Source organism: Gambusia affinis, linkage group LG18 (assembly GCF_019740435.1).
Source record: "Gambusia affinis linkage group LG18, SWU_Gaff_1.0, whole genome shotgun sequence".
Taxonomy (NCBI): domain Eukaryota; kingdom Metazoa; phylum Chordata; class Actinopteri; order Cyprinodontiformes; family Poeciliidae; genus Gambusia; species Gambusia affinis.
In genome coordinates this window covers 25690206-25717797 of record NC_057885.1, presented here as the reverse complement: position 1 = coordinate 25717797, position 27592 = coordinate 25690206, and the positions used below count along the sequence as shown (strand labels likewise).

The following is a 27592-nucleotide window of genomic DNA, read 5'->3' as shown; positions in this document are numbered from 1 at the left end:
TTGAGCCACAGCCGCGGAGCTAGCTGTTGAGCCACAGCCGCGGAGCTAGCTGTTGAGCCACAGCCGCGGAGCTAGCTGTTGAGCCACAGCCGCGGAGCTAGCTGTTGAGCCACAGCCGCGGAGCTAGCTGTTGAGCCACAGCCGCGGAGCTAGCTTTTGAGCCACAGCCGCGGAGCTAGAGCTAGCTATTGAGCTACACAGTAAAGTGCAGCCATATATTTATGGTTTTCTCCTCTTACCACATCAATCAATTATTAATAATCACAAAATTAACATTAAACCTATAACCAAGTTAATCCAGATCTGACCTTTGACCTGTGACATCATCACCAACAGCCGGACCAGAACAGTTCTGTTGCAGCGACCCGGTTCCACTGATCCGGACCACTGTGATGGATCTGGTCCTTCCACCAGAACCAGGCAGGTTGGTCCGGACCTCATCTCCATCAGAACCAGAACAGAACCAAGAACTGCTCCAGATGTTAAAGGTTCTGTTGGGTCAGAACCGCTGATCATCAGGAGATGTTTGGGTTTCAACCAGAACAAAGAACTGTAATCGGTTCTGCTCAGATTGGACCTCTGAGGTTCTGAAGCTTCAACAGTTAACGGGTCAAGAACCACAAAACCAACTGGACCGGTCCAACTTCACTTTATTAAACACAGAACAACTCAATAAATACAGCAAGCCCGACCCGGTTCTGCTGACCCGGTTCTGCTCCATCCAGTGTTCTGGTCCAGATCCAGACTGTTCTGACGTTGGACCGATTCTGGTTCTGAAGGACAGAAAGAAGCGGATCAGGAGAACCAGAACCGGTCAGGCGGCCCGCGGGCTGTAGTACGGCAGGGAGCGGATGAAGGAGTCCAGTCTGGTTCCGAACAGCTCGCTGTCCAGAGGCTGGCAGGACGGAACCAGAGGGTTCTTCACCACCAGGTCCACATAGAGCTGCAACACAGACGGGTCGGTCAGAACCTGGAACTGGACCAGAACCTGAACCATTCTGGACCTGGAACAGAATCGTTCTGATATCTGCATCGGTCCCAACATAGAAAAACATTTATAGATCAAGTATCAGTGCTGATCTATAAGGCTGATCTAGGTGACGTAGATCTATGTTTTGTGCCCGCCACAATAAAAGCCCCAAACCTTCTGAATCAAGTTGTTTTATTTCTATGTTCAAAGCGTATCAGATAAATTTATATCTATGCTGTTTGTTTCTATGATGTAAAGATCTTTAAACCGCCCTGATGCTGAAATGTGCTGCACTAAAAAACTTGATTAATTAATATTTGTGGACTTATCTAAACTATAATAAAACAAATTTAAGTATCTTGAAACGTAAAATTTTACTTTATTTTGAAAATCCGATACCCTCGATGTGTTTCCTGTCCTAACAGATGGTTTGGAGGCCTTTACTGTTCATTCACAGCTTTATTGATTATTAGTTTGAAGTTAGCACATGGCTAATTAGCCTGATCACATGACTCAGGCCACATGCTAACAGTTAGCAGTGAAAACATCCAGCATGAAGAAACAGAACTTCAGGATGAGCTGCTGAACTTTTATTGTTTCAGAAAATGATTCTTTCCACATCATGCTAACGGATCTGAGCAGCTCTGACCAACTGATTCTAAACACCTGAAATAAAATAATTATGTCAGGTGAAACATTGTCCAACATGTTATTGATTATTGATTTATGCTTATTTGAGGAATTGATGCGACGTTCAGGAACGATTCGATTCCTCTGAACGATGGGATGCAGCTGCTGCTTGTTTTTGACACTTAGCCTGATGCTAAAGCTCAACTGTTATCTTTATTTAAATCAAAGTTATTTAAAACAATAATAAATAAATACAATTGATAGAAATGTGTGGATAATTTTCAGATTTTATGTTGCAGAAGAAAATTTTTGTATCTTTGCAACATTTGAACAAAAGTTAATTTAAAACGTTTAAAGTCAATTTAGCACCATTTATCAGTATCGGATCAATATCAGCAGATACCTCAGATATTGGATCAATACCTCAGATTGTAACATAACCACTATGTTTGTTTTTTCCCTGAATAAATACATTAAAACGTAAATGTATCAAACTGAGTGTAGGACAGTTTCTCTGATTTCATTGTTAAAATTATTTCTAATTTCCACTGTTAATAACTGATTTTTTGGGCAGAAACATCATGATGTTTTCAGGTGTGTGTGAAATTAGTGATTAAAAATGTGTGTCGGTGCAACCAGAGAGGAAGTTTCTCCCCGTTGGATCTGTGCAACAGGAGTTTTGACTTTATTGATCGTTTAAAACTAGTAAAAATCAAAGAAAAGACATAAAACAGTGATCAAAATTCTCCCAGCGCCGCAGATCGTATATTAGGAACTGGATCGGAGTTTGCATCCAGGAAACGCCGCCAGTGTGAGAAGACGCCACTGAGGGAAAGAAAGACTCTCCCAGTGAGATCTGGACTTTATTTTTCTTTTTGGGGATTTTTGGTGGTACCACTCTTTGTTTCTTATCTTTGTTGGGAGGTTTTAACGTTTGGATTTTTCATTTTGGATCAGGACTTTGGATTAAAATGGGGAAATATTTCCAGGACTTTGGTTATTTTCATGGAGGATATGGAACTCCTTTTGTGGACAAAAATCTTTATGAAAAAAGAACGGGAAATTTTGGACATTTAATTATTTAGGTTTTTTGCTGATTCAAACTGAGTGATTTAAGTTTAACTTATATTATTTTTTGAGGGATTTTGGTTATTGATCTATTTAACAAGATAACTATTATTATTTCTTAGTATTGTAATTCTTTTTGAATAAATAATTGAGCTGAAAAATCAACAAATGTCTTATTGAGTGGATGGGTATTTATTTATTTTTTATCAAATTAATGGTGTAACATTTTTACCTGATTCCTGTGACAGATCCCCCAGGAGTGTGATGTGAGTTCAGCTTTAAACTGAATTTTACAAGATATTGGACCGGAACTGGAAGTGAATACATCGGTTTAGAACCCAGAGAGACTAAAACCTGATTCTCCTCCAGAACCAGAACCGGGTTCTGTGTGTGTGTGTGTGTAGCCTTGTTTTGCTGCAGTGTCAGCACCCTTGTTCCAACAAACACCACACTGTGAGGACCGACTGGTCCCAAAACCCGGGCCCACAACCCGGGACCAGGGCCTGTTTTTGGGCTTTGGGTTCTTAAGTTTGGACCTGAGTTTATGGTTCATGTCAGGATTAACAGGAAAACATGCGTGTGTGTGTGTGTGTGTGTGTGTGTATGTCCTACATTGCTGCAGTGTCTGTGTGTGTGTGTGTGTGTCTCCTACGTTGCTGTAGATGTGTTGCAGCGTGTCCCTGGCGTTGCTCACTGACAGGTCCGTGTTCATGACGAACTTCAGGCCGCTGGCCGTCTCATAGTAATGGAGGCGGTACTTACTGGTCTGGAAGGACAGGAAGCCGTCCTTCCTTGGGAAGCGCTAAGGACATAGTAGGACAGAGGGACAAACTGGTAACCTAGCAACAAGTCAGCTAATGAAGGATACATGTCCTGAGGAGACATCTTGCTGACAAAAGACCTAATGGAGAACAGCATCCCGTACATCAGCTTGAACTCCTGCAGACACAAACACAGAGAGAGAGAGAGACTAGTTACTGACTGGTTAACGCTGGTTGTTTATTACGTTTGTTTTGGTGTGACGTCACCTCATCCTTAGAGATCCCCGCCTGCTTCTTCCGGTTCCACTCATTATAAAACAAGCAGCTCCCATTCCGGTCAAATATGTATAGATTATGAACCGTCATCTGAAAGGACAAATTCCCGGAGAAATAACAACCAATCAATAATCAATGAGTCCTGCTAATAAATAGTGACAATAAATCAAGCAATGCCGAATCAGCGATCTGCTTCTCCATATTTACAATATTTATTGCAGTAATTTTCTACCGTGTCTTCAAAGTTTTAAATGTTGGAATCAAAATGTAAAGTTTTTTAAATGGAGTCTGGTTCACCGCGGCAGTTAGATGGAGTTTAAAAGCCCAAAAACCTGATTAAAGCCCAGAATCCACATTAAACTTACAGACACACACAGTTAGAGAGATCCTGAGATTAGAAAAAAACTAAAAAAGTAAACGTTAAAACAACAATCTGACTTCTTGCATAGGGAACTGTTTACCTTCTTTTCCTGTCTCCGTCAGGACCTCACTGCGTAGCTGTTCGCTTATATGCCGGATTTATAGTTACGGGTATTTTTATTTTTTATTTTTTTAGTGTATTTAGTTATGTTTTTAAGCAGACAATATATTATGGATAGTGAACTGCTTAACACTATTTTCACTTCAGAGATTTCCACTTCAGTGCCTGCGTTAAATGAATTTAATCCCGGCGGTATTAACGGACACCTCCTCCTTTATTCAGTGTTGAGCTAAGTAAGAGTAAAAAAAAAATGGCGGCCGCAGCGTCTATGATGCCGATCTTCGGGCATCAGATTTCCTCTAAAAATGACCTGGTTCCGGACTGGAGCAGGGAGGAAGTCAGCACAGGGGTAGGTGCGGGGCTGGCGGGACCAGAGTGGACTGCATTCGGGTCGGTTCGGTTCGTGATGGAGTAATTTTAAATCAGAAATGTGTCGGAATGAGACAGCAGATATGCTGAAGCTAATTGTGGCTAACGTTAGCTCACGCTGGTTGATTAAAGATTAGAAAGTTAAATAAAGTTGTGAACTGATAATTGTTAATAAAGGTCTTTAGGGCCAAAAACATTAAATAAAGTTTCGAACCGGTCTGGGAGCAGAACTTCCGTCGGTCTGACCCGCTCAGAGGTTCTTTTATTGTGTCGACGGGATGACTAATGCTCCTGTTTCTATTGCCGGACAAAACGTTTTTTTAAAGCTAATGTGTCCGATAATGAGCTGGTAAAATGAAAGTGAGTTTAACAGTGACATAAAAACATGCACTCTGTCCGATAATTGGCGCAGGACTTAGCTGTTGTAAAACGCACCTTAGAGGCAACAAGCGGTCGTCAGTTGATGCTTCTATTTTCGGACATCTCCTTTATGCGTCTTTGTGGTTTGATGGTGTGTCCGATAATTAACTGACCCAGTGAAGGCGACCAGAACCAGCTGAGGTCTGCTGAACAGAACCGTTCAGAGCTTACTGTGTGTGTTTCAGACCACCATCATGGCGGTGGAGTACGATGGAGGAGTGGTGATTGGAGCCGACTCCCGGACCACCACAGGGTGAGGCCACCTGAGAGGTTACCGTGGTTACCTGTCCCCAGGTAGACTCACCTGTGTGTCTCTCCCTCTCTCAGAGCTTACATTGCCAACAGAGTGACAGACAAACTGACCCGAATCCACGACAGGATCTACTGCTGCAGGTCGGTCCTGGTGGACAGCCGGGGTTCTGGTTCTGGTTCTTGTCCCAGTACAGGTTCTAGTCAGTCTTTGTGTGTGTTTCAGGTCTGGATCGGCTGCAGACACTCAGGCCATCGCTGAGGTTGTTTCCTACCAGCTGGGTTTCCACAGGTACCAGACTGGGTTTGTGAGTGCCGTGTGGTTCTGACAGGTGAAGGTCTAACTGTCCTCCTGTCCTCCTGTCCTGTCTGTCCCCCCCACAGTGTGGAGCTGGATGAGCCCCCCCTGGTGGAGACGGCAGCCAACCTGTTCAGAGCCAGCTGCTACCGGTACCGAGAGGAGCTGATGGCTGGGATCCTGGTGGCCGGATGGGACCGCAGGAAGGGAGGACAGGTGGGATCACAGGGACACCGGGGTCCCATGGCCCGGCTCTGACCCGGTCTTGACCCAGTCTAACCTGGTTCTGACCCGGTTCTGTCCCCCAGGTGTACTGCGTTCCCATTGGAGGGATGCTGGTCCGTCAGCCCGTGGCGGTGGGCGGCAGCGGCAGCACCTACGTCTACGGCTTCATGGACTCCAACTACAAACCGGGCCTGAACAAGGACCAGTGTCTGGAGCTGACTGCCTCAGGTAAGGCTGTCGCAGGGCATGCTGGGAGCTGGAGTCCTCAGGATCTGACATTGTGTGTGTTGCAGCTCTGTCTCTGGCCATGGAGAGGGACGGCTCCAGCGGTGGCGTCATCAGGTTGGCCTCCATCTCTGAGGACGGCGTGGAGCGGAGGGTCATTCTGGGAGACCAGCTGCCCCGGTTCTCCACCCACTGAGCGGGCTCACTTCCTGTGTTTGTGTTACATGTGTTAATAAAGGTTTCAGTCTGTTACCAGCTGGCTGGGCTCAGTCTGTCCTGATCATTATTATTATTATGCTGATGCAGTTCCTTTAGTCTCCAGCAGGGGGAGCCAGCTCACTAATGGACCTGAGGTTCTGTTCTTCCTTCAGTCTAACTCAGAGGTCACTGACCTTCTAGAGACTTGGAGCTGCTTCCCGGGTCCAGAGCAACACAAAGGGCAACTGGTTTGATTCAGACATAAATATTGTTGTCTCAGCCTTTATAACAATATTAATATATGTATATATGATCATATTAATGATCTACTGACAATAGTTATCAGTAATAATTTATCATGGCAGATATGGTTCATTACTATCATGTGATCAGAAGTTCTTAGTTCAGAGTTGTGAGTTTGATTCCCTGTTGGAGATTTTCTGTCTGATTCTAAATTGTCCAAAGTGACTGAGAGTCTGGATTGTTGCAGCTGCAGCTGAACATCTGGAGGCACTGAGAGATTTTCCTTTAGATACAAACAGAAAAGTTATTATTATTTTATTATCCAACCCTCTTTACTATTAACTAAACTGTGGAGAAAAAAAAGTTCTTTTGTGTCTAAACATTTTGTATGTAGCACATCAGTGTGAGTCTGTGGGGGTCAAAGGTCAGCCAGAGCCTGAATCTGATTGGTCAGTTTGCTTTTTCTGTCAGCTAAAAATGATGAGTGGAGTTTGAATCTCCCGTTGTTCTAAGATCCTGAGTTTTTTACAGTGTGTGGTTCTGTTGGGTCGCCGGTTTATTAGCTTTTTTGTGGTTTTGCAAACTTAAAAGCTGACGGGTCGCTTGTTGGCTGAAACCAGGAGATGATGAATAAAAATGTCTGACAGATCAGAAGGTAAAACTATCACTGACCTGCAGGAGCTCAACCAGATCTCCATCATGTGAGTGTTGAACAAAACCAACACAAACCTAAACCACTGAAGCAGAACACACTTTGTTTTATTTTAACACAAACGATGTTAAATAATAAAGACGTGGAAGTGAAGCCTATAAACCCAGTAGATCCACGTCCAGAGGAGGATGTAGATTCCAGGTCCAGGTGGTGTCAGAGTCCAGAGGAGCAGAAGGTGAAGCAACAATGTTTGATTCATTGGGAACGTTTCCACTAGATTAAATGGTTTAACCCTCAGTTTTAGCTCCACGCTCAGGAAGAGCAGCAGAGGTCAGTTAACTGGTGACCCATCAGCTCTGCAGGTCAGAAAACATCAAAAAAGCTCATAAACCGGCGACCCAACAGAACCGACCCGGTAAAAAGCTCCACCGAGATCCAAACCGCTCTTAGAACTACAGGAGGTTCAAACTCTGATCATTCAGTCTTAGATTACAGAAAAAACATCAAATAAACAAAAGCAAACTGACCAATAAGATTTAAGCTTTGGGTTACCTTTGACCCCCACAGACTCAGACGTGCTACATACAAGATGTTTTGACATAAAAGATCTTTTTTTTCCCTCTGCAATTTTGTTAATTGTAAAGAGGGTTTGATAATAAAAATTTCAGAAATTATTATTTTCTATTTTTACTTTAAGAAAAATCTTAAGGTAGGCAGAGAGGGAGCAGCTTGCAGGCGCCGCCGCCCTCCGATAAAACCCTGCAGGCGCCGCCGCCCTCCGATAAAATCCTGCAGGCACCTGAGCAGTTCTGAACTTTAACCATAGAAAAGAATTTTATGCATAAAGCAATTTATTTTAAACATTTTTACAGTTTACTTTTTAAAAAAAATTCTAAATATAAACAAATGTTATTAATTCAATGTAAAAACATTAAATTAAATAATTTCTTTGGCAGTGCTCCCTAATGACAATGACTATTTTTAGAACTTGCTCCACAGGTGACTGACCAGGTCCCCTCAGGCGACCTGGGGGCCCGCGGGCCCCGTGTTGGTGACCCCTGGTCTAACGGTTCATTCTCAGGCGTTAAACTCTTCCAGACGCTTCTTCATATGTTTTGGTGTTTTAGAACCAGCTGAGTTTCTCCACCAGTGGACGGTCAGCGGAGGGGGCGGAGCTCCACCTGCCACCTGTCTCCTCTGGCCTCCTTCACACCTCTGCCAACAAAGAGGCATCTGATCCTGCTGCATTGTCCCCACAGGAGGAGGAGGAAGCTCTTTTGTTCCAGGTGTTCATGATACTGAAGATGAAGATCTGAAACCTGCTGGGAGGAGAACCTGAAGGAAACAGAACCAATAGAACCAGTAGAACCTGTACTGATGATTGGACTCCTGAGAACATCCTGAACTTCAGGATCTGTACTAGCTCATAAAAATATTATTATTTTCACTGAAATAAAATAAAAACTAAGAGTTACATCATATTAAAGAGAAATAATTCAGAATGATCTGACCTGACATTTCTGACATGTTTTACACTGAAACATGTTATTAATGAACACATTAAGATAATCGCAGCTCTTCCTCTTTAGTGCACGGAAGTCCTGCAGGTGTGACGTCACTCACCTGAAGTACAGATTAATATGTTATTAATACACGCAGCTCATTTTGGGTGTTTTAACTGTCTATAAAATAATATTATTAGAGAATGTGCTAACGATGGACTGAAGCAGATTTCTTCCTGAGTTTTTCCTTTATTAAAATTAAGTTAATATTCATTCATTGTTAATTAGCTTTATTTTCATTTTTTTATGTAATTAAATATTTGATTTTATTTCCCTAACGGTCATGCGCAGACTGACACCTCTACATTCCTTCATGGCGTATCGGTTACCGATAAGCCCCGCCCCTGTACAGACCAACAGGCTGCTCAGCCAATCACAGACCGTCATCGGGCATGTTCTGGGCGGGGCTTCGTGTGAGGGTGGGGTCTGAAAACTTTCAGCTTTGTCTGAAGTTTTTCTGGAAACTGGAAACCACTGGGGCAACTGGGAATACTGGGGAACTTTAGAGCCTTTCGGACTGGATTTACATCTGGGAAAGTTTCTCTTTATCCTCCAGCAACCGACTCCTCTCCACTGCTCCGGGTGAACCTCTGGACTCCGGTGCCGGTCTCAGAGTCCGCCGCAGCCCGCTGCGGTTCCCGGAGGAGAGCGAGACAAAGCGGGTAGCGGGGGATGGAGGGAGCCGGATGAGGGAGCGGGGCCTCGGCTTGGCTGTAGACCCGGACTTTCAGCCTCCATCTTGAAAAGTTTCTCTCCAAAATTTAACTCGTCCTGTGCGGAGTATTCCCGCCGCTCCCGGACCGCTTCTCGGCAGCTTTTCCCCGCTGCTCCGCCGCTCCCGGACCGCCGTCTGAGGTCCAATGAGGCGGGCACGACCGGTCCTCCAGGAGCCCAGCTGACCTCCCCGACCGTGGACCGAGCCGCTCCGGACGGGGACTTCCAGCGGGGAGCCATGGAGAGCGGCCAGCGGGCGGAGGCAGGCCGGGGCCGCGCCTCCCCCCGCGGGCTGCCGGGGCTGCTGGTTCTGCTGGGCTGCTGCTGGTTCTGCTGGGCCGAGGAGGGTGAGTCCGGTTCGGTCCACGATCAGGTATCACCGATCAGTGACGTAGCGGGTCAAATAAGACTTTATTATTAATATGGAGGTTAAAAAAAGGATTAAAATAAACATCGAAAAGATTCTTAAAACATTATTATAATTTAACTTCTCTCCCAAAACTTCTATTATTCATTTAGTTTTACTAGTATTTTATATTAAAATGAACAGACATCTGAAAAAAACCCTGAATTAGCAATAATAATAATAAACTGTCTTCTATAACTGGTATTTTTATAAGCCATTTTTGCCCTCCTGTAACTGGCATTTTTTTGTTTTTTACCTGTTAAATCAGAACCAGCAGCTGGACCGGTCTGTCTGTGGCTCCACCGTGTTTACATAATAAATCATAAACAATAATCAAAACTCTGAGGTTTCTGCAGATGGAGTCAGTTTTCCAGTTATTCTGCTGATCTTTATTTAGATGATTATGTTGAGTATTTAATATAGTGTAGCTCTATAATCAGTTTTAAAAAACACAAGCAGCTCCAGCTGCTAAATTGCTATTATCATTAATAAGAAGTTATTAACGCTATTATCATTAATAACAAGTTATTATCGCTATTATCATTAATAACAAGTTATTATTGCTATTATCATTAACAAGTTATTATCGCTGTTATCATTAATAACAAGTTATTATCGCTATTATCATTAATAACAAGTTATTATCGCTATTATCATTAATAACAAGTTATTATTGCTATTATCATTAACAAGTTATTATCGCTGTTATCATTAATAACAAGTTATTATCGCTATTATCATTAATAACAAGTTATTATCGCTGTTATTAATAACAAGTTATTATCGCTATTATCATTAATAACAAGTTATTATCGCTATTATCATTAATAACAAGGCGGCTGTAGCTCAGCCTGCTACATAGCAGTTATTAATGCTGCTGCTGAATCTGTGTTTACCTGCTTATTAAAGCAGGACCAGACCTCACACACAGACACAGTCACACACACCCTGATCAGCCTTCATGAAGCCACCACTCTCTGGCTCCAGAACCCGTCTCTATGGGTCAGCCTGGTTCTGCTCAGTGTACCAAAGCCAACCTGGTTCTGATCCAGAGCCAGATCTCTGGAGAAGCTGGGCCTGTCTGCAGGAATGTGACCCTCTTCCTGGTTCTGGTCGGTCTCTCTCTGGTCTCAGTGGTTCTGGTCTCAGTGGTTCTGGTTTCAGAATTTGGTGAAGCAGGATGAGGTTCTGACTGGTTGCTCTCTGATTGGCTGCTGCTCCTCAGGTGTTCTCAGGTGATGCAGGTCCAGTGATGGATGAACTAACTGAGCAGACACTGATGACCGCCTCATTAATAACCTGGCTCCATCTGTGTGTGTGTGCGTGTGTGTGTGTGTGTGTGTGATAAGCATCAGTCTACCTGCCTCAGGTGTGTGTCAAAATGTTCCTGCGGTTCATTTAAATAAACAAGTGAGTCACAGTTTAACCTGCAGGCTCATAAACTGTGTGTGTGTGTTTGTTTATAGTTCCTTATGGGGACCATTTTCCTGACACCACGTTGTGGGGACCCACTGCTCCTTGTGGGACCAAAGCCTGGTTCCACAAGGGAGAATGCTGTGTTTGGTTCAGAGGTCAGATTTAGGACTAAGGTGTGAATTGAGTTTTGATTAGGGTTAGGATAAGGATTAGACTGTAGAAGTCAATGGAAAATCCCCACAAAGACAGCCAGGCAAACGTGTGTGTGTGTGTGTGTGTGTGTGTGTGTGTGTGTGAGAAGTCGAGCCATTCCAGAGCCACTGCAGAGATCCAGCAGATCTAGAAGCAGCAGATCTATAGAGTTATGAGTGCCGATAGAGTCTGCTGGTTCTGATCCGGTCCAGAGGATCCAGAACCAGTTTAGCGGATCAGAACCAGTTGGATAAAGTTCATGTTCTCTGTGTTTCCTGAACCTCACTTTGAGTTTAGTGATTTTAAGATTGAACAAACATTAATCGATTATTGAAATAACTCAGTTCTCCATTAATCATAAACTTTCATATCCAGACTTTAAAAGGCCGTTAGCTGTGAGATCAGAACTCTGTAAAAACTAAACAATAAATATAAACGTTTCAGATTAAAACCCTCTCAGTGTGAACCTGAACTCACCTGGCTTCACCTGGTTCACATTCTGGAATAAATCTCTTGTTAATCACCTCCTGCTGTCCAGTTATTAATCAATAATCAATAATTAGGTCCGCCTGTGTTAATGATCAGCTGATGATGATGTTAGGACATTTTCTAGCTGCAAATCCGTCCTTTGCTACAGATAATTAGTTGTTCACTTAAGGAACATTGTTATTGACTCTTTGGTGATAAAATGCTGATTTTCTGCGTTAAAATTAAAATCTTTATTCGTACTTATTTATGTGTTTCTAAATTTGTATTAAAAAGGAGAATCAGTCAGATGAAAAATCTGCAGAATGTGGCAATTTTTATCCAATTAATCATCAGAATAATCGTTAGCTGCAGCGCTAGTTTAGTCCCTGCTGCTTCTGATTGGTTGTTATTTATGGCATTTCTATTCGCAGTGCTCTGATTGGATGATAAAGACCAGTGAGTGATTTGCTGGTGGAGTGGTCTGTTTACATTACCTGAATGAATGAATGAGTGAATAAATGAACATAGCTGTTGCTCAGAGACAGAAGCTGCCAGATCAGTTGTTAGCAAACCATGAACTTTGTTCACTCAAATGAACGCGCTAGCATCATTCTCACTCATCGCTCAATGCTAACCTGAGCTGTTAATGCTAACCTGAGCTGTTAATGCTAACGTGAGTCCTCAATGCTAACCTGAGTCCTCAATGCTAACCTGAGCTGTTAATGCTAACCTGAGCTGTTAATGCTAACCTGAGCTGTTAATGCTAACGTGAGTCCTCAATGCTAACCTGCTGGCTGTCTGACTGATATTGACTGGAATCGATATCCTGCAGCTGTTATTCTGCCTGACACCTGTTGGCCACCAGGGGGGCAACATGGGCGTCATGGCAACCGCACCACAGCATGCTCAGAAGGAGAACAGTTAGGATCAACAGGTTCTACAGAACCTGCCTGACTGCTGACCTTCGGGTTCTGATTGGGTTCCCAGAACCTCTGCAGAACCTGCTGGTGAATCTTCAGTTGCTCTGTTTGTGTCCGGGTCCAGAACAGAACCAAGATCCAGATGGTTCTGGAGCTTTGTGCTGGTTCCAGAACCAACAGCAGTCCAGGTCCGGTTGTCTCCAGATGTTCAGTAGGTCCAGAACCAGATTGTTCATCTGGAGAACTGGACCAGTACCAGATCAGAACCTGGCAGAAGGATTTGGACCGCTGCAGATGATGTCAGGAAGGGGCGGGGCTTACGTTGACTCCGGCCAATCAGCTCAGTCTGACAGAACTAGGTTCTGGATTTTAAATCTATTCTCACTGGACATTTTATTAGGTACAGCTGCTCATTAATGTGAATGTGGAATCAGCCAATCACACGGCAGCATGTAGCCGTGGCTGAGACGATCTGCTGCAGTTCGAACTGAACATCAGAACGAGGAAGAAAGGAGATTTAAGAGACTCTGGCCTGATTGTTGGTCTGAGTATTTCAGAAACTGCTGATCTACTGGGATTTTCACCCACAACCATTTCTAGGGTTTACAGAGAACGGTCCGAAAAAGAGAAAATATCCAGTGAGCTGCAGGTCTGTGGGCGGGATCGTCTTGTTGAGGTCAGAGGTCAGAGGAGGATGGCCAGACTGATTGGAGCTGATAGAACAGTAACTCAAATAACCAAAGATCATCTCTGAACGTACAACACATCAAACGTTGAGGTGGCTGGGCTACAGCAGCAGGCGACCACAGCGGCTGCCTCCTGTCAGTAAGAACAGGAAACTGAGGCGACAATTCACACAGGATCCAGAGAAGATTGGAAAACGCTGCCTGGTCTGATGAGTCTGGATTTCTGCTGCCACAGTCTGATGGTCGGGTCCATCAACAACATGAAGCATGGATCCATCCTGCCTGGTACCAACGGTTCAGGCTGGTGGCGGTCTGATGGTGTGGGAATATTTTCCTGGTACTTTGGGCCCATTGGTACCACGTATTGTTGCTGACCATGTCCATCCCTTTCTGACCGCAGTGGACCATCTGATGGATACTTCCAGCAGGATGTCATAAAGCCAGAATAATCTCAGACTGGTTTCATCTCAGACTGGTTTCATCTCTGACTGGTTTCCTGAACAATGAACAATCCCTGAACTCGACTGGCCTCTATTGGACTGAGTCACCAGATCTCAGTCCAATAGAAACCTTTGGGATCTTCTGGTCCATATCGTGTCAATATGGACCAGACTTTCTGAGGAATGTTTCCAGTTGTCCTCAATGCTAACTAGCAAAAATATATCAGGATATTAGATTTTCCTCATATCCCCCAGTTCTAGGTAACCAATCAGAATCCAAATGGTACCAGCAAGGTGTACCTAATAAAGTGGCCAGTGAGTGCAGGTTCTGATGTTTTTTCCAGTTCTGATTCTGGTTCTGGTTCTCAGGCTGGAGGAATGAGAGTAAACTGCCAGAGAGCAAGTCTGAGCACGAGACCACACACACACACACACACACACACACACACACACACACACACACACACCATAAAACACACACATACTAACACACACAGCCCGTCACACACGCTGCAGCCGGCCCGTTTATGTAAACATCCCGTCTCCGTTGTCATGGCGGTTTCCTCGTCCTGCTCTCTTATCTCTGATTGGCTGTTTGCACTCAGCATGAGCCACTCTGGGCGTGTGTGTGTGTGTGTGTGTGTGTGTGTGTGTGTTTGGGTGGTTGGGTGTGTGTGTGTGTGAGGTCCAGGATGAACTCCAGGATGAACCATGAAGTACTGATAGTACCGACCCGGTTCAGGTCAGAACTGCAGGGTCCTCACAGACATAGCAGTTCAGATGAGTGTATACACACACACACACACACACACACACACACACAGCCAGTTTGAGGCAGTAATCGGATCGGGCTGGGCTGATCAGAACCGTGTGTCAGAACCTGGTTCTGATTCTGTTTTCCGGACCTCCTGATTCCGGTTCTGACTGGGCGGTCACCCAGGGCAGCAGGTAGGGGGCGCCCTCAGCAGTTTCTACATGTTCCTCCTGCTGCCATGTTTGTTCCCGTTGCCATGGAGACGCCCGGTCCGGTTGTTCTCAGAGTTACCGGGTCCAGGTCCGGTTCATGGCGACACATTTATTTATTTAGAGTCATTCTAGTCCATGATGGTTCTGGTCCGGTTGGACCTGCAGGACACTGAGGATGTTTCTGGTCCAGAACCTCAGAGGGCCCAGTTAGAGGTTCTGATGGTTCAGACCAGTTGGACTTGACCAGAACCAGAACCTTTTATCCGTCTCTGTTTCGCCCTCAGAGGTTCTGATGAACACCAAGTTGGAGACGTCCGACCTGCGCTGGACCAATCACCCAGCAGACGACCAGCAGGTAAGCCCCGCCCACATCCACACTACCTGCTGGGATTGGCTGCATGGTGACCCCTCCTCCTGCTCTCTGATTGGTCCCCCTCCACCCCCCAGTGGGAGGAGCTGAGCGGATTGGACGAGGACGCCAACAGCGTCCGGACCTTCCAGATCTGCACGCCGTCCAGCCCGGCCTCCTATTGGCTGCGGACGCGTTGGATCCCGCGCCGCGCCGCCACCACGCTCTACGTGGAGATCCGGTGGGTGGAGCCGCCGTCTGGGCTGCGTAGACAGGAAGTGGTGTAGTGACGGCGTCCCGCCCCCTGCAGGTTCACCATGATGGAGTGCGCGGCGATGAACCAACGGCACTGCAAGGAGACCTTTAACCTTTACTACTACCAGGCGGACGCCGACGAGGCCACGCCCACACACCCCGCCTGGATGGAGAACCCCTACACCAAGGCGGCCGCCGTGGCGGCAGACCACCTGCTGCGGCGCGGCGGCGCCGAGCGGCGCTCCAACCTCAAGCTGCTGCGTCTAGAGGGCCTGAAGGGGGCGGGGCTTTACCTGGCCTTCCAGAGCCAGGGCGCCTGCATGGCGCTGCTCGCCGTGCGCGTCTTCTTCAGGAAGTGCCCGCCGCTGCGCCGCGCCTTCGCCGCCTTCCCCGAGACCGTCCCCCACTCGCTGGTGGAGCAGGTAACCACGGCAACGCCGCCTGGCCCCGTCCCGCGGGTTTCAGAGTAAAAGCGTGACTGTCGGTCTACAGGCGCGCGGCGTCTGCGTGGAGAACGCCGTGACGCCGCCCGGCGAGCTGGCCCAGCCTCCCAGCATGCTGTGCGGCGAGGACGGCCAGTGGGTGGGGCCGCCCACCTCCAGCTGCGCCTGCCGCCCCGGGTACGAAGCCGGAGACGGCGACCTGCGCTGCCGAGGTGAGCCCTTCAAAATAACAGCACAGGGGGTGGGAAACCAGACCGGGTCGGTCCGGTTCTGATCGGTTCTGATTGAATCGGTACAGTTCTGATCAGGTCTGATTGGGTCGGTCCGGTTCTGACAGGTCCAGTCCCAATAGAACCAGACGTCTGTTTGTTTCGGCCCACAGACCCAGCAGGAGTTCTTGTTCTGATAGAACCTCAGACCCGGTTCTGACTGGCTCTGTTCGGTCCCAGTAGAACCTGAAGTCTGTGACCCGGTTACAGTTTGGCAGTCCGGACCGGACCGGACTGGACCGGGCCAGACCGCGGTGTCAGACTGTCGAGGCTTCCTGTTATTCCAGTAGAGGTCAGAGGTCAGCTGGCTGCCAGCAGGAAGTGCTGCTGCGGTGGGCGGCGGCCTGTGGGAAGCCAAAGAGGTCAAAGGTCAAACATGGAGGCTGCTGATGACATCGTGGCAGCACTTTCCACATCCTGTCCAGTCCAAGGCCACTTCCTGTCTCTTGTTGTCTCGCCACATTAAGCCCCGCCCCCTCAGAGGCTAAAGTAATACCAGCAGGATAAAGTAATCCATTACAGTGAAGTAATCCTCTGTCTGCAGCCTGTCCTTCAGGAAACTTCAAGGTGGAACCAGGAAGTGGAGGCTGCACTTCCTGTCCAGACAACAGCAACACCAGGATCCCAGGCTCCGCCTACTGCCCATGTCTCCATGGTTACGATCGGGCCGACTCCGACCCGCCGCACGCGGCCTGCACACGTAAGACCTGCAGCTGAGGCCACAACACCCAGCATGCACCTGGTCAGGGAGAAACTGACCCAGATGAGCAGAACGAGCTGCTGACACACACACACACACACTCACACACACACACACACACACACGCACACACACACACACACACACAGTTGTGTTTTCCGGACTTGTGGGGACTTTCCATTCGTTTCCTACAGCCTAACTGACCTTTAACCCTTAAACAGGGGAAAATGTCCCACATTGTGGGCCTGCTACTCTCTCTGATGGTTCAGCAGCTCCTCGCTCCAACCGCCTGGCAGTCAGCGCTCAGGGAAACGCTCAGGTGATGTTAAACAGGCCCTGACCTCTGACCTCTGACCCCTGCAGGCCCGCCGTCGGCCCCCCGCCACCCGGTCAGTCAGCTGAACGACTCCTCGCTCATCCTGGAGTGGACGGAGCCGCTGGACCGAGGAGGACGGGGAGACCTGAGCTACCGGGTGGTCTGCTCCTCCTGCGGGGACACTGGGAGCACTGGGAGCACTGGGAACGCTGAGGTAGGACAGCTGGGTCTGCTGGTCAGTACCTGGTAGATACTGGTTTGATCCCAGTGTGAATCTGTACCTGGACGTTGTTCCTAATGGCTCCGCCCCCTGCCGTCTCCTGCTCAGGGATTGGTCGGCTCCTGCTCTCCGTGTGATGACAGCGTCCTGTTCCGCCCCTCCCAGACGGGCCTGACCCGACCCCGGGTCACCGTCTGGGGGCTCCGCCCACAGGCCAGGTACATGTTCACCATCCAATCGGTGAACGGCGTGTCAGCGGTCAGCCAATCAGAGCCGGCCTCCGTCAGCATCAACGTCACCAGCAGCAGAGACGGTAAAACACTCCGTTACCCAGAATGCAGTGGGGCTTCCGGAGCCGCTCACTGATTGGCTGCCTCTCTCTGTAGCTCCGCCCCCAGTGTCTGGCCTGAGGAGGGCGGCGGCGTCCGAGTCCAGCCTGTCCCTGAGCTGGACCGCTCCGGTTCTGCAGAACCAGCAGGCGGTCCTGGAGTACCAGCTGCGGTTCCGGCCGCTCGCCGACCGCCACGCCCCCTGGGAGTACCGGTCCAGCCGGTCCTGCTCCCTGGTTCTGTCGGGCCTGCGACGGGCCACCCAGTACCAGGTCCAGGTCCGGGCCCAGACCCAGGCGGGTTACGGGTCGTTCAGCGGCGCCGGCAGCTTCAGCACTCTTCCCGACGGTACCGACCCGACCCGACCCGACAGCTCGCCGTGCCGCTCAACCGCCGGGTTCTAACGGCTCCGCTCGGTTCCGACAGGTCCGACCCACTCCCAGCTGGTGCTCACCGCCGTCCTCGTCACCGTGGCGACGCTGCTGCTGGTCGCCGCGGCGACGGCCGGATTCATCTGCTACAGGTAAGAGAAAGAGGATCCTGATGCTGCCATCGCCGAGAACAATGGAGGCCGTGACCTCTGACCTCAGACACACTCAGCTCAGGGTGTAGCAGGTCGACTATATTAGGACTCCTGCAGAGCAACTTCCTGTCTGTCTTCCTGTCCCTCAGAAAGCGCCGGCGCCGCCCGACCCGGACCGATAAGGCGGGTCAGTACCAGATGGGACAGGGTGAGTCTCTCAGCCAATCAGAGGCCTTGAACTGCTTACATCACGGCTGATGAACGTGTGATGTTGTTGCCGTAGCGATGAAGGTGTACATCGACCCGTTTACCTACGAGGATCCCAACGAGGCGGTCAGAGAGTTCGCCAAGGAGATCGACGCGTCCTTCGTCAAGATCGAGGAAGTGATCGGCGCCGGTAAGGAACCGCTGGACCCGGCAGAACCACTGGGAGGTTCTCTGGACCGCAGAGGAACCGGAGCACTTCCTGCAGGAAACAGGAAGTGTTTTTTCTACTGAATTAATAGAAAATGAGTCAAATTCAGAGAAACGTTTTGATCTTTGACCTCTGACTGACTCCAGTAAACCTTCAACTGGTCCCAGTGGCCTTCAGGGATTTGAAATGTTTCCAGATTAATGAAATAATCCAGTGACAGATTATTCAGCTGGCTTTTTCAAGCCTGATTGGAATAAAAGTCACTACAGAAACAGCAGCGCCGTCGCTGCAGGGGTCACGGTTCTGATGAGAACGGATCTGAAGGTCAGAGGTCAGAGAGGACTGAGGGTGGAATGGCTCCCTCAGACTGGGTCCAGTCTGGTTAATGGGTCCAGTCTGTTTAACGGGTCCAGTCTGGTTAACGGGTCCAGTCTGGTGTCTTTCTCTTAGAGCTTTTATTCCTGAGTGTTCTGACACTCAGGTCCGTGACCTTTGACCTGGACCTGCTGTCCTGGATTGGAGCAGTGGCGCAGAGGAAACTCTGGGTTCTGCTTCTCAGAAGCTGGTTCTGAGGTTCAGAACCGGGTCCAGCTGGGACTGTTTGGGTCCCATCAGAACCAGCTCTGGTTCTCTCTCTGACCTGGTTTTGTCTCTGACCCGGTTCTGGTTCTGTCTGTGACCCGGTCCGGTCCAGGTGAGTTCGGTGAGGTGTGCCGCGGCCGGCTGCGTCTCCCCGGCAGGAAGGAGAACTTCGTGGCCATCAAGACGCTGAAGGGCGGCTACACGGAGCAGCAGAGGCGGGACTTCCTGTCGGAGGCGTCCATCATGGGTCAGTTCCATCACCCCAACATCATCCACCTGGAGGGCGTCATCACCACTTCCTGTCCCGTCATGATCCTCACCGAGTTCATGGAGAACGGAGCGCTGGACAGCTTCCTGCGGGTCAGAACCTCTCAGAACCACACTTCCTGTCTGACTGACTTCCTGTCTGTCTCACCTGTCCTCCGTCGCCCCCTGCAGGTGAACGACGGTCAGTTCACCCCCATCCAGCTGGTGGGGATGCTGCGCGGCATCGCTGCAGGGATGAAGCATCTGGCCGACATGAACTTCGTCCACAGAGACCTGGCAGCTCGAAACATCCTGGTCAACGCCAACCTGGTCTGCAAGGTGAGACTCACCTGGACGTCTCCCTGTCTGTCTGTCTGTCTGTCTGTCTGTCTGTCTCTGACCGTCCTCTGCTGGTTTTGTCCCTCCAGGTGTCGGACTTCGGTCTCAGCCGGTTCCTGACGGAGAACTCGTCCGACCCGACCTACACCAGCTCTCTGGTGAGTCTGTTGCTATGGTAACCTCCACTTCACACCTGGAGGTTAAAAGTAGAAAAACATGAACACGGAGAAACTTGAAACATCTGAACTTTTTATCTCAGATGTTTCCTGGTGTTCCTCAGAGCTCTGTCCTCTCTTTAGTCATGCTCTTATTTTGAAAGGTGTGTGTCTTCCTGTGCTCAGGGAGGGAAGATCCCCATCAGGTGGACGGCTCCTGAAGCCATCGCCTACAGGTAAGCAGCGGTACTGCAGCTGGTACTCCTGGTTGCTATGGAGACAGTAATGAGTCTCTGCTCACAGGAAGTTCACCTCGGCCAGCGACGTCTGGAGCTACGGCATCGTCATGTGGGAAGTGATGTCATACGGAGAGCGGCCATATTGGGACATGAGCAACCAGGATGTAAGAACCACCAGATAACGAACCCAGAACATGTCACTGACCCGACCCGATCTGACCCGATCTGACCTGGTTTGGCCTGTTCTGACCCGATCTGACCAGGTGATCAACGCCATCGAGCAGGACTACCGCCTGCCGCCGCCGCCGGACTGCCCCGCCTCGCTCCACGGCCTGATGCTGGACTGCTGGCAGACGGAGCGAGCCAACCGGCCCAGGTTCTGCCACATCGTGTCCGGGCTGGACCGGCTGATCCGGAACCCGGCCTCCCTGAAGGCCACGCCCCCAGAGCTGCCCAGGTAAGGGGAGGAAGGGGTCAGAGGTCAGAGGCGGTCATGGCAGTTTCACCAGCAGGTCCAGAACCGATACCAGTAAGACCCAGGTTAACCAGTTCCCTGCTGGTTCCGATCCGAGTCCGGACCCAGAGACTGCACCGACCAGTTAGCAGGTCCATAGGAAGGTTCTGGCCCGGTTCTGATCCAGTTCACAATTCTTCTGGGTTCTGGTCAGAACTGTGACCTGGACCAGAACCAGCTGACTAACCTGTCCCTGTGTCCCAGTCCCTCCCAGCCCCTGTTGGACCAGCGCGTCCTGCCGCCGCCGTCGGCCTGCGGTTCCGTGTCCGAGTGGCTCCGGGCCATCAAGATGGAGCGGTACCAGCAGAACTTCGTCCAAGCCAGGCTGACCAGCCTGGACGTGGTGTCACAGCTCAACACAGAGTAAGGTTCTGGTGGGTTCTGGCAGGTTCTGGCGGGTTCTGGTGGGTCCAGCCTGGTTCAGCCTGGCAGTCGGTGCTCAGGGCTCACGGTTCTCCCTCTCCTCTCCGTTTCCATAGCGACCTGCTCAGAGTGGGCGTCACCCTCGCCGGCCACCAAAAGAAGATCCTCTCCTCCATCCAGACGCTCAGGATCCACAAGGCCACGCCCACTCTGCTCTACTGACCAATCACACTGCAGCCACCATCAGCTCGGCGCCGACTGGACCTGGAGCCCAAAGTTCTGACCCGATACAAACCAGACATCCCAGCGGCGCAGCTAGACTCCGCCCTCCTGCCTGATCTAGCCAATCACAGACCTTCTGTTGCCTTATTGATGAACTCTCAGGACTATTGCCAGCCAATCAGCTCCTCAGGAACACCGGATCGACCAATCAGCAGCCAGCAGAACCAGGATAGAGAATAACTGCTTCTCTGATTGGACGCTCAGAGGATCTGTCCTTCCTCACAGGTTAAGCCCCGCCCTCTGACTGGGAGCAGGGTTCTGATTGGTTCTGAGGAGGATGGGAACTCGGGACCCAGAGAATAAAACCCAGAACTTCTTCAGAACCAGACGATGGTCCAAACAGCTGGGAGGGACAGAACCAGGAAATACATCAGAGTGAGACCTCTTCACTGTGGATCTCTGTCAGGAAGGTTCTGGAAGGTTCTGGAGGAGATCTGGACCTGCAGCCCGGTTCTGGAACCGAATAATAGTAATGAATAATCCAACCAGAACCTCCGGACCAGCTCTGTCCGGGTTTCTGTGGTTCTGGAACGTTTTGGATCTCATGAACAGAACCAGCAGCTGATTGGACTCTCAGATGGTTCTGATGGGTCCAGAATCTTCTAAATGACTGTAATCCCTCAGAACTGTTGGGAATGTTCTGACCCAAGTCCGGTCCAACTGTCTGGACCAGAACCAGCCATTTTTATCAGAACCTTTCAGCAGAATCTGAATGTTTTTATGATCCCAGAGGAACTGGACCTGCTGCAGGTTCCAGAACCAGCTGGACTCCTGCTGGTTCTGGTTCTGGTTCATGTGATCATGTCTGTTAGAACCTCAGATCAACGTTTTGATACCGACCCACATTTATGTTTTATATGAAAATAAAAGATGGAAAATGGTTCTGATGGTTCTGATGGTTCTGATGAAGCTGGTAGAACCGGGCCCAGAGCCAGACAAGTTCTCCAGGTTGACCTTTGACCCTCTGCAGACTCAGATCCCCCAGCCGGGTGAGGCAGCCTGTGGGATCCAGAATCTGCTCCTAAAGAACCGGAACCAGTCCTGGTACCTTGGATTGGTTCAGAACCAGAACCGAGTCTGAATGGGTTATGACTGGGTCCGGCTTCTTCTAACAGAACCGCCTGGTTCTGAAGGTTTTTCTGTTTCAGATCCATTTTATTCTGAACTTTAAGATTTTTATCAAAATTTATTTTTATGGAATTAACAGGTCACATTCCGGTTCCACCTTAAATTAACAGGTCACATTCCGGTTCCACCTTAAATTAACAGGTCACATTCCAGTTCCACCTTAAATTAACAGGTCACATTCCGGTTCCACCTTAAATTAACAGGTCACATTCCGGTTCCACCTTAAATTAACAGGTCACATTCCAGTTCCACCTTAAATTAACAGGTCACATTCCGGTTCCACCTTAAATTAACAGGTCACATTCCGGTTCCACCTTAAATTAACGGATCACATTCCGGTTCCACCTTAAATTAACAGGTCACATTCCGGTTCCACCTTAAATTAACAGGTCACATTCCGGTTCCACCTTAAATTAACAGGTCACATTCCGGTTCCACCTTAAATTAACAGGTCACATTCCGGTTCCACCTTAAATTAACAGGTCACATTCCGGTTCCACCTTAAATTAACAGGTCACATTCCGGTTCCACCTTAAATTAACGCCCGCCTTTCGTTCCACCTTAAACTGTGTCGTTCTGGATGTTATGAAATGTGGGGAAGTTTTGTGTTGCCATGGTGATAAGCTGCTGATGGTGACGAAGAAGAAACTAAAACTCCTGGTTAGTTTAGATTAATAATTGGTTTATCAATCAATCAATCAAATTTTATTAGTAAAGCACATTTCAGCATCAAGGCATTTCAAAGTGCTTTACATCAAATCAAACACAAAAACACAATGAAACACAGAATCAATAATAAAAACAACATCAAGTCAGATTCCGTCAATAAATTTATAATTGATTACGTTTCTAATAAAACTCTAAACAAGTGGGTTTTTAGTTGGGATTTAAAGGAAGTCAGTGTTTCAGCTGTTTTACAGTTTTCTGGAAGTTTGTTCCAGATTTTTGGTGCATAGATGCTGAATGCTGCTTCTCCTCGTTTGGTTCTGGTTCTGGGGATGCAGAGCAGAACCAGAACCAGAACCTGAGAGTTCTAGAAGGTTGATACAACAGCAGCAGATCTTTAATGTATTGTGGTGCTAAACCATTCAGTGATTTATAAACTAACAACAGTATTTTAAAGTCTATTCTTTGAGCTACAGGGAGCCAGTGGAGAGACTTTAAAACTGCATTAGCATTAGCACTAGCATTAGCACTAGCATTAGCATTAGCTACCGTGTTGCTCGTTGCCTCACCAGTCGTCCATCCTGACCAGATGTTCGTCAACTGCCTCGTCTTCCTGTTCAGTTTGTTTCCTCAGTGACTCACTGATCAGCTGTTATTGATTTAATGATTTATTTTATTTAATCTGGTTTTAGCTTCTTTAACCCTTCGTGTTCCTGCTAATCCTGCAGAACCAGCAACCATCTGGATCAGAACCGCTCAGAACTGTGTGGGTCCAACAGCTGGTCCATTTCAACTGCCACTGACACTCCCCGACATGCAGAGGTCAGAGGTCAGAGGGGTTACCGTGGTAACCATCATGACCCAACCCAGCCCATCAATACCAGAACCAGAACCTGCTGCTCTGATCTCAACATACAAACCGGGCCACATGCGGGTCCGACCAGAACCTGCAGTCAGGCTTCAGGCTCCGGATCAGAACCAGAGGCTCAGCAGATCCCAGGAGAACCTCCTGACTCTAGAGCTCTGGTCCGGTTCGGTTCGGTTCGGTCCGGTCCAGTTCGGTCCGGTCCGGTTCCATCTGCAGACTGAGAGTCTGAACCTCGTTTCACTTTAATGAGGCGAGAAGAAAAAAAACAGAGAAACAGGAGGATGGAGTTACAGCTGGGAGAGAGAGAGAAGGTGTGTGTGTGTGTTTCTGTGTGTGTGTGTTTCTGTGTGGGTCAGTGTGATCAGAAACTCTCTGCTGCTGGACCAGAGGACCAGCCTGATGCTGCAGTTCATCCAGGACTCATGAGGAGAAACTAACTGCAGTTTGAATCTCTGAGGATGAAGATGATGAAGAGCAGCAAAGCATGATGGGAAATGGAGATAAATGCTGGTTTTCCTCTCCAGTAGAGAATTTGTTGGGATTTCAATCAATCAATCAATCAATCAATCAATCAATCAATCAATCAATCACTTTATTTTGGTAAATTGTCCACATTAAACAAAAGAAACAAAGAAAAGAACAACAACAGACAAACCACAGTTTACCAAACAGGAATCGGCCGAAGCAAACCTTATTCTTGCCTCCCCTATTTTCTTTTACCTTACAACCTACCAGGATTCCTTCACAGTACAAATTCAGATTCAAGTACATATATAGATCTATAACAGCGTAAGATTTGATCATTTTACATTTTAAAGCTTTTTTAAAGTTCACCAAGAAAGGAAATAACTTAAAATCATTTTATTCAGTTTTTTTAGTCAGTTTTTATGCTGATATTTTCTGGCTGGTCCAACAGAACCAGCAGAACCAACAGAATCTCATCACTCTTGCTGCTCTCTGGGGCGCTGAGGTCCATCGGTACCGGTCCGGTTCTGCTGCAGGAAGGTTCTCGGCTGAACCAGAACAGATTCGACTCTAAGACCATTTAAAGAGAACCTTCAGCGAGTTGTCCCGACCCGACCCGGTACTGGTACTGGTACCATAGTCCGTGTTCACATCAGCAGCTTCATGGTTCTGCATTGGGTCTGAACAGAACCCAAGAACCACAACAGAACCTGAATGGTTCTGTTGTGAGGAGGAGGAGGAGGAGGAGGAGCAGAACCTTCATCCTGTGGTTCTGGTCCGGTTCCATCGGACCGGGTCGGAGCAGCTGGTACCAGCTGGTTCTTCTGGGTCCTCTGAGACGTCGTGACCCACAATGACCTTTAAGTGACCTTTAGGTGACCTGTTCCTTATCCTACCTGCAGGGCACCCTCTGCCTGTTGCCATGGAGACGGTTCGGACCGGCTGAAGATCACAATGATGTTGGTGCCTCTGTGTACCGGTTCTGAGTTCTGGACGGATCCGAGTCCCACACAGAACCTCCCAGAGCTCCAGTTGGTTCTGGTTCTGGTTCTGGTTCTGGTTCTGGTTCTGGTTCTGGTTCTGGTTCTGGTTCTGGTTCTGGTTCTTCCTGAAGTTCAGTTGGTGATTATTGTTTTCCGGATATTTCCTGATCCGCTCCAGTTTTATTTATGAAATTTAAATCAAACATCAAATGGTTCAGCCAATCAGAATCCTTGTTCAGATCTCATTAAAATGATTTATTTATGGGGCGTGTTGTGGTGGCGTAGGGAACAGCTCGACGTGGAGGTCGCGGGTTCGATTCCCGGATGTCGCCGCTTGTCTTCCCCTCTCTCTCCCCCCTGCTGTCATATAAGGGAAACTAGAGCCCACAAAAAAACTGATTTATTTATGATCTTTAATTTCTAAACAGAAACATTTCAATACGTGTTTTAGAGCCAGAATCGATAATCAATATTAAAAACTTCTCTCACTTTAACTGTAGCTGGTGGCGCCCCCTCTGGACAGAAAAGGTATTACAGAAACAAAGTTTTCCTTCAGGGTTAAACAAATAAACTCCAGAAAAACTGAGTAGAAACACATTTTGTCAAGTTAAGACACATTTTTGGTTCAATTCAGGAAAAATTATTACACAAGAAAAACAAAAGTTTAAATGTTTCTTTTTTTTCTCCCCTCTAGGGAGCGCTAGTGTGTCTCTAGTGTCACTTGTGAAAGGAGGAAGAAGAAGAGGGAAGACATGCGGTGAATGTCGCCGGGTCTGGGAATTGAACCCGCAGCGGCCGCATCGAGGAATCAGGGCCTCCAAGCCTGGATCGGGTATCACAGCACAACACGTCCAAGTTTTAAAGGTTTTAATGTAGATTTATTATTATTATTATTATTATTATTATTATTATTATTATTATTATTATTATTATTATTATTATTATTATAAATTATTTATTATTATTATTATTATTATTATTATTATTATTATAAATTATTTATTATTATTATTATTATTATTATTATTATTATTATTATTATTATTATTATTATTATTATAAATTATTATTATTAGTAGTAGTATTAGTATTAGTATTAGTAGTATTTGAACAAAGAAGCGGAAAAGTTTTTGATCTGGAGGTTCTGGACAGAACCAGGTTCTGAAAGGATCAAAGTATTGATCAGTAAAATATTCTGGATGTTTTTATGAAACTTGTTTTCTCAGTGTTGATATTTTAATAACTTGTTTTGATGTTTGGAGGTTAAATGTGACAGATGGAATTATGAAATATAATCTAAACCAGATTAAAATGTTCAGATTAGAGCAGATTATTATTTATCTGAAGTGAATCAGTTATTGATTATTGATCTGATATTAAACTCAGAGGCTGTCAGCCAGCGCTCTGGGGGTGTGAATACTTTTCAGTGGTTCTGGTGATCCAGACCCGACCTGCAGCTCAGCGCCGCTGCCTTGCTGAGAGGCTCAGGCAGGAATTTGACCTGCTGACCTCTGATCACAGCTCAGGTCAAAGGTTAGAACTGATGAGGAACGAGCCAGAGGGCCGGGGTCAAAGGTTATGGCTGATTCCAGCTCATCTGATTGGTCGCTTCTGATGGGAAACAGGGTGTGTGAGTTCGTGGCACAAACACACACACACACCCAAACACACACCACTGTGAGAACCAGAGCTGCTTTAAACCAGCAGCAGGCAGTGTGTGTGTGTTTGTATAGTGTGTATATATTGTGTATAGTGTGTGTGTGTGATTGTGTGTGTTTGTGTTGCAGGTCTGAAACTTGTCTATCTTGTGAACAGCTAAAACAGACACTCTGACTCCTCCCCCTTCATGAATAATTAAGTGAATAATTAATGAGGCTAGATGGGGGCGGGGCTTCAGGTCATGTGACTGGAGGTCATGTGATGAACCTTCAGTATTCTGACAGCAGCTGAAGCTGATCTGAGCTTCAGCAGCTCCATCAGGACGACATCTGGAACCAGAACCAGAACCAGAACCTGAGAGGCTGAAGAGCAGCAGATCTTTAGTCCTGGAAATGTTCTGCAGGCCCACTCTGAAGGTTCAGGTCAGAGGTCAGAGGTCAGCCTGAACA

The 27592-nt window shown here is 47.7% G+C and overlaps 3 protein-coding genes across 7 annotated transcripts; 2 read left to right on the top strand and 1 right to left on the bottom strand.

Moving 5' to 3' along the window:
- Positions 1-633: 633 nt before the first annotated feature.
- On the bottom strand, positions 634-4289 carry trappc1 (trafficking protein particle complex subunit 1). Of its 3 annotated transcripts, none has more exons than XM_044098582.1 (5): positions 4167-4289; positions 3697-3795; positions 3537-3607; positions 3321-3459; positions 634-943 (listed from the first exon to the last, which is right to left on the bottom strand). In XM_044098582.1, the coding sequence occupies exons 2-5, from the start codon at positions 3793-3795 to the stop codon at positions 815-817; spliced, it is 438 nt and encodes a 145-aa protein (XP_043954517.1). In that variant the 5' UTR covers positions 4167-4289; the 3' UTR covers positions 634-814. The 3 variants fall into 3 exon arrangements, with proteins under 3 accessions (XP_043954517.1, XP_043954518.1, XP_043954516.1); XM_044098583.1 differs by having other exon boundaries at positions 4071-4177; XM_044098581.1 differs by lacking the exon at positions 4167-4289 and adding an exon at positions 3883-4022.
- A 101-nt stretch (positions 4290-4390) lies between these two features.
- psmb6 (proteasome 20S subunit beta 6) lies at positions 4391-6224 on the top strand. Its single transcript, XM_044098580.1, has 7 exons — positions 4391-4535; positions 5161-5228; positions 5303-5368; positions 5451-5516; positions 5609-5738; positions 5831-5975; positions 6041-6224. Exons 1-7 carry the CDS (start codon positions 4437-4439, stop codon positions 6166-6168), a joined length of 702 nt encoding a protein of 233 aa, XP_043954515.1. The 5' UTR covers positions 4391-4436; the 3' UTR covers positions 6169-6224.
- A 2809-nt stretch (positions 6225-9033) lies between these two features.
- LOC122820900 (ephrin type-B receptor 4b-like) lies at positions 9034-22257 on the top strand. 3 transcript variants are annotated; one of them, XM_044098578.1, is made up of 20 exons: positions 9034-9688; positions 15120-15190; positions 15283-15425; positions 15495-15861; positions 15932-16094; positions 16696-16851; positions 17215-17381; positions 17496-17700; positions 17774-18064; positions 18143-18239; positions 18389-18447; positions 18523-18636; positions 19349-19596; positions 19675-19821; positions 19911-19979; positions 20163-20212; positions 20280-20379; positions 20479-20672; positions 20934-21103; positions 21209-22257. In XM_044098578.1, exons 1-19 carry the CDS (start codon positions 9580-9582, stop codon positions 21094-21096), a joined length of 2913 nt encoding a protein of 970 aa, XP_043954513.1. In that variant the 5' UTR covers positions 9034-9579; the 3' UTR covers positions 21097-21103; positions 21209-22257. The 3 variants fall into 3 exon arrangements, with proteins under 3 accessions (XP_043954513.1, XP_043954512.1, XP_043954511.1); XM_044098577.1 differs by having other exon boundaries at positions 9035-9688; positions 17215-17370; positions 17494-17700; positions 20934-21092; XM_044098576.1 differs by having other exon boundaries at positions 9036-9688; positions 20934-21092.
- The last annotated feature ends 5335 nt before the right edge of the window (positions 22258-27592 follow it).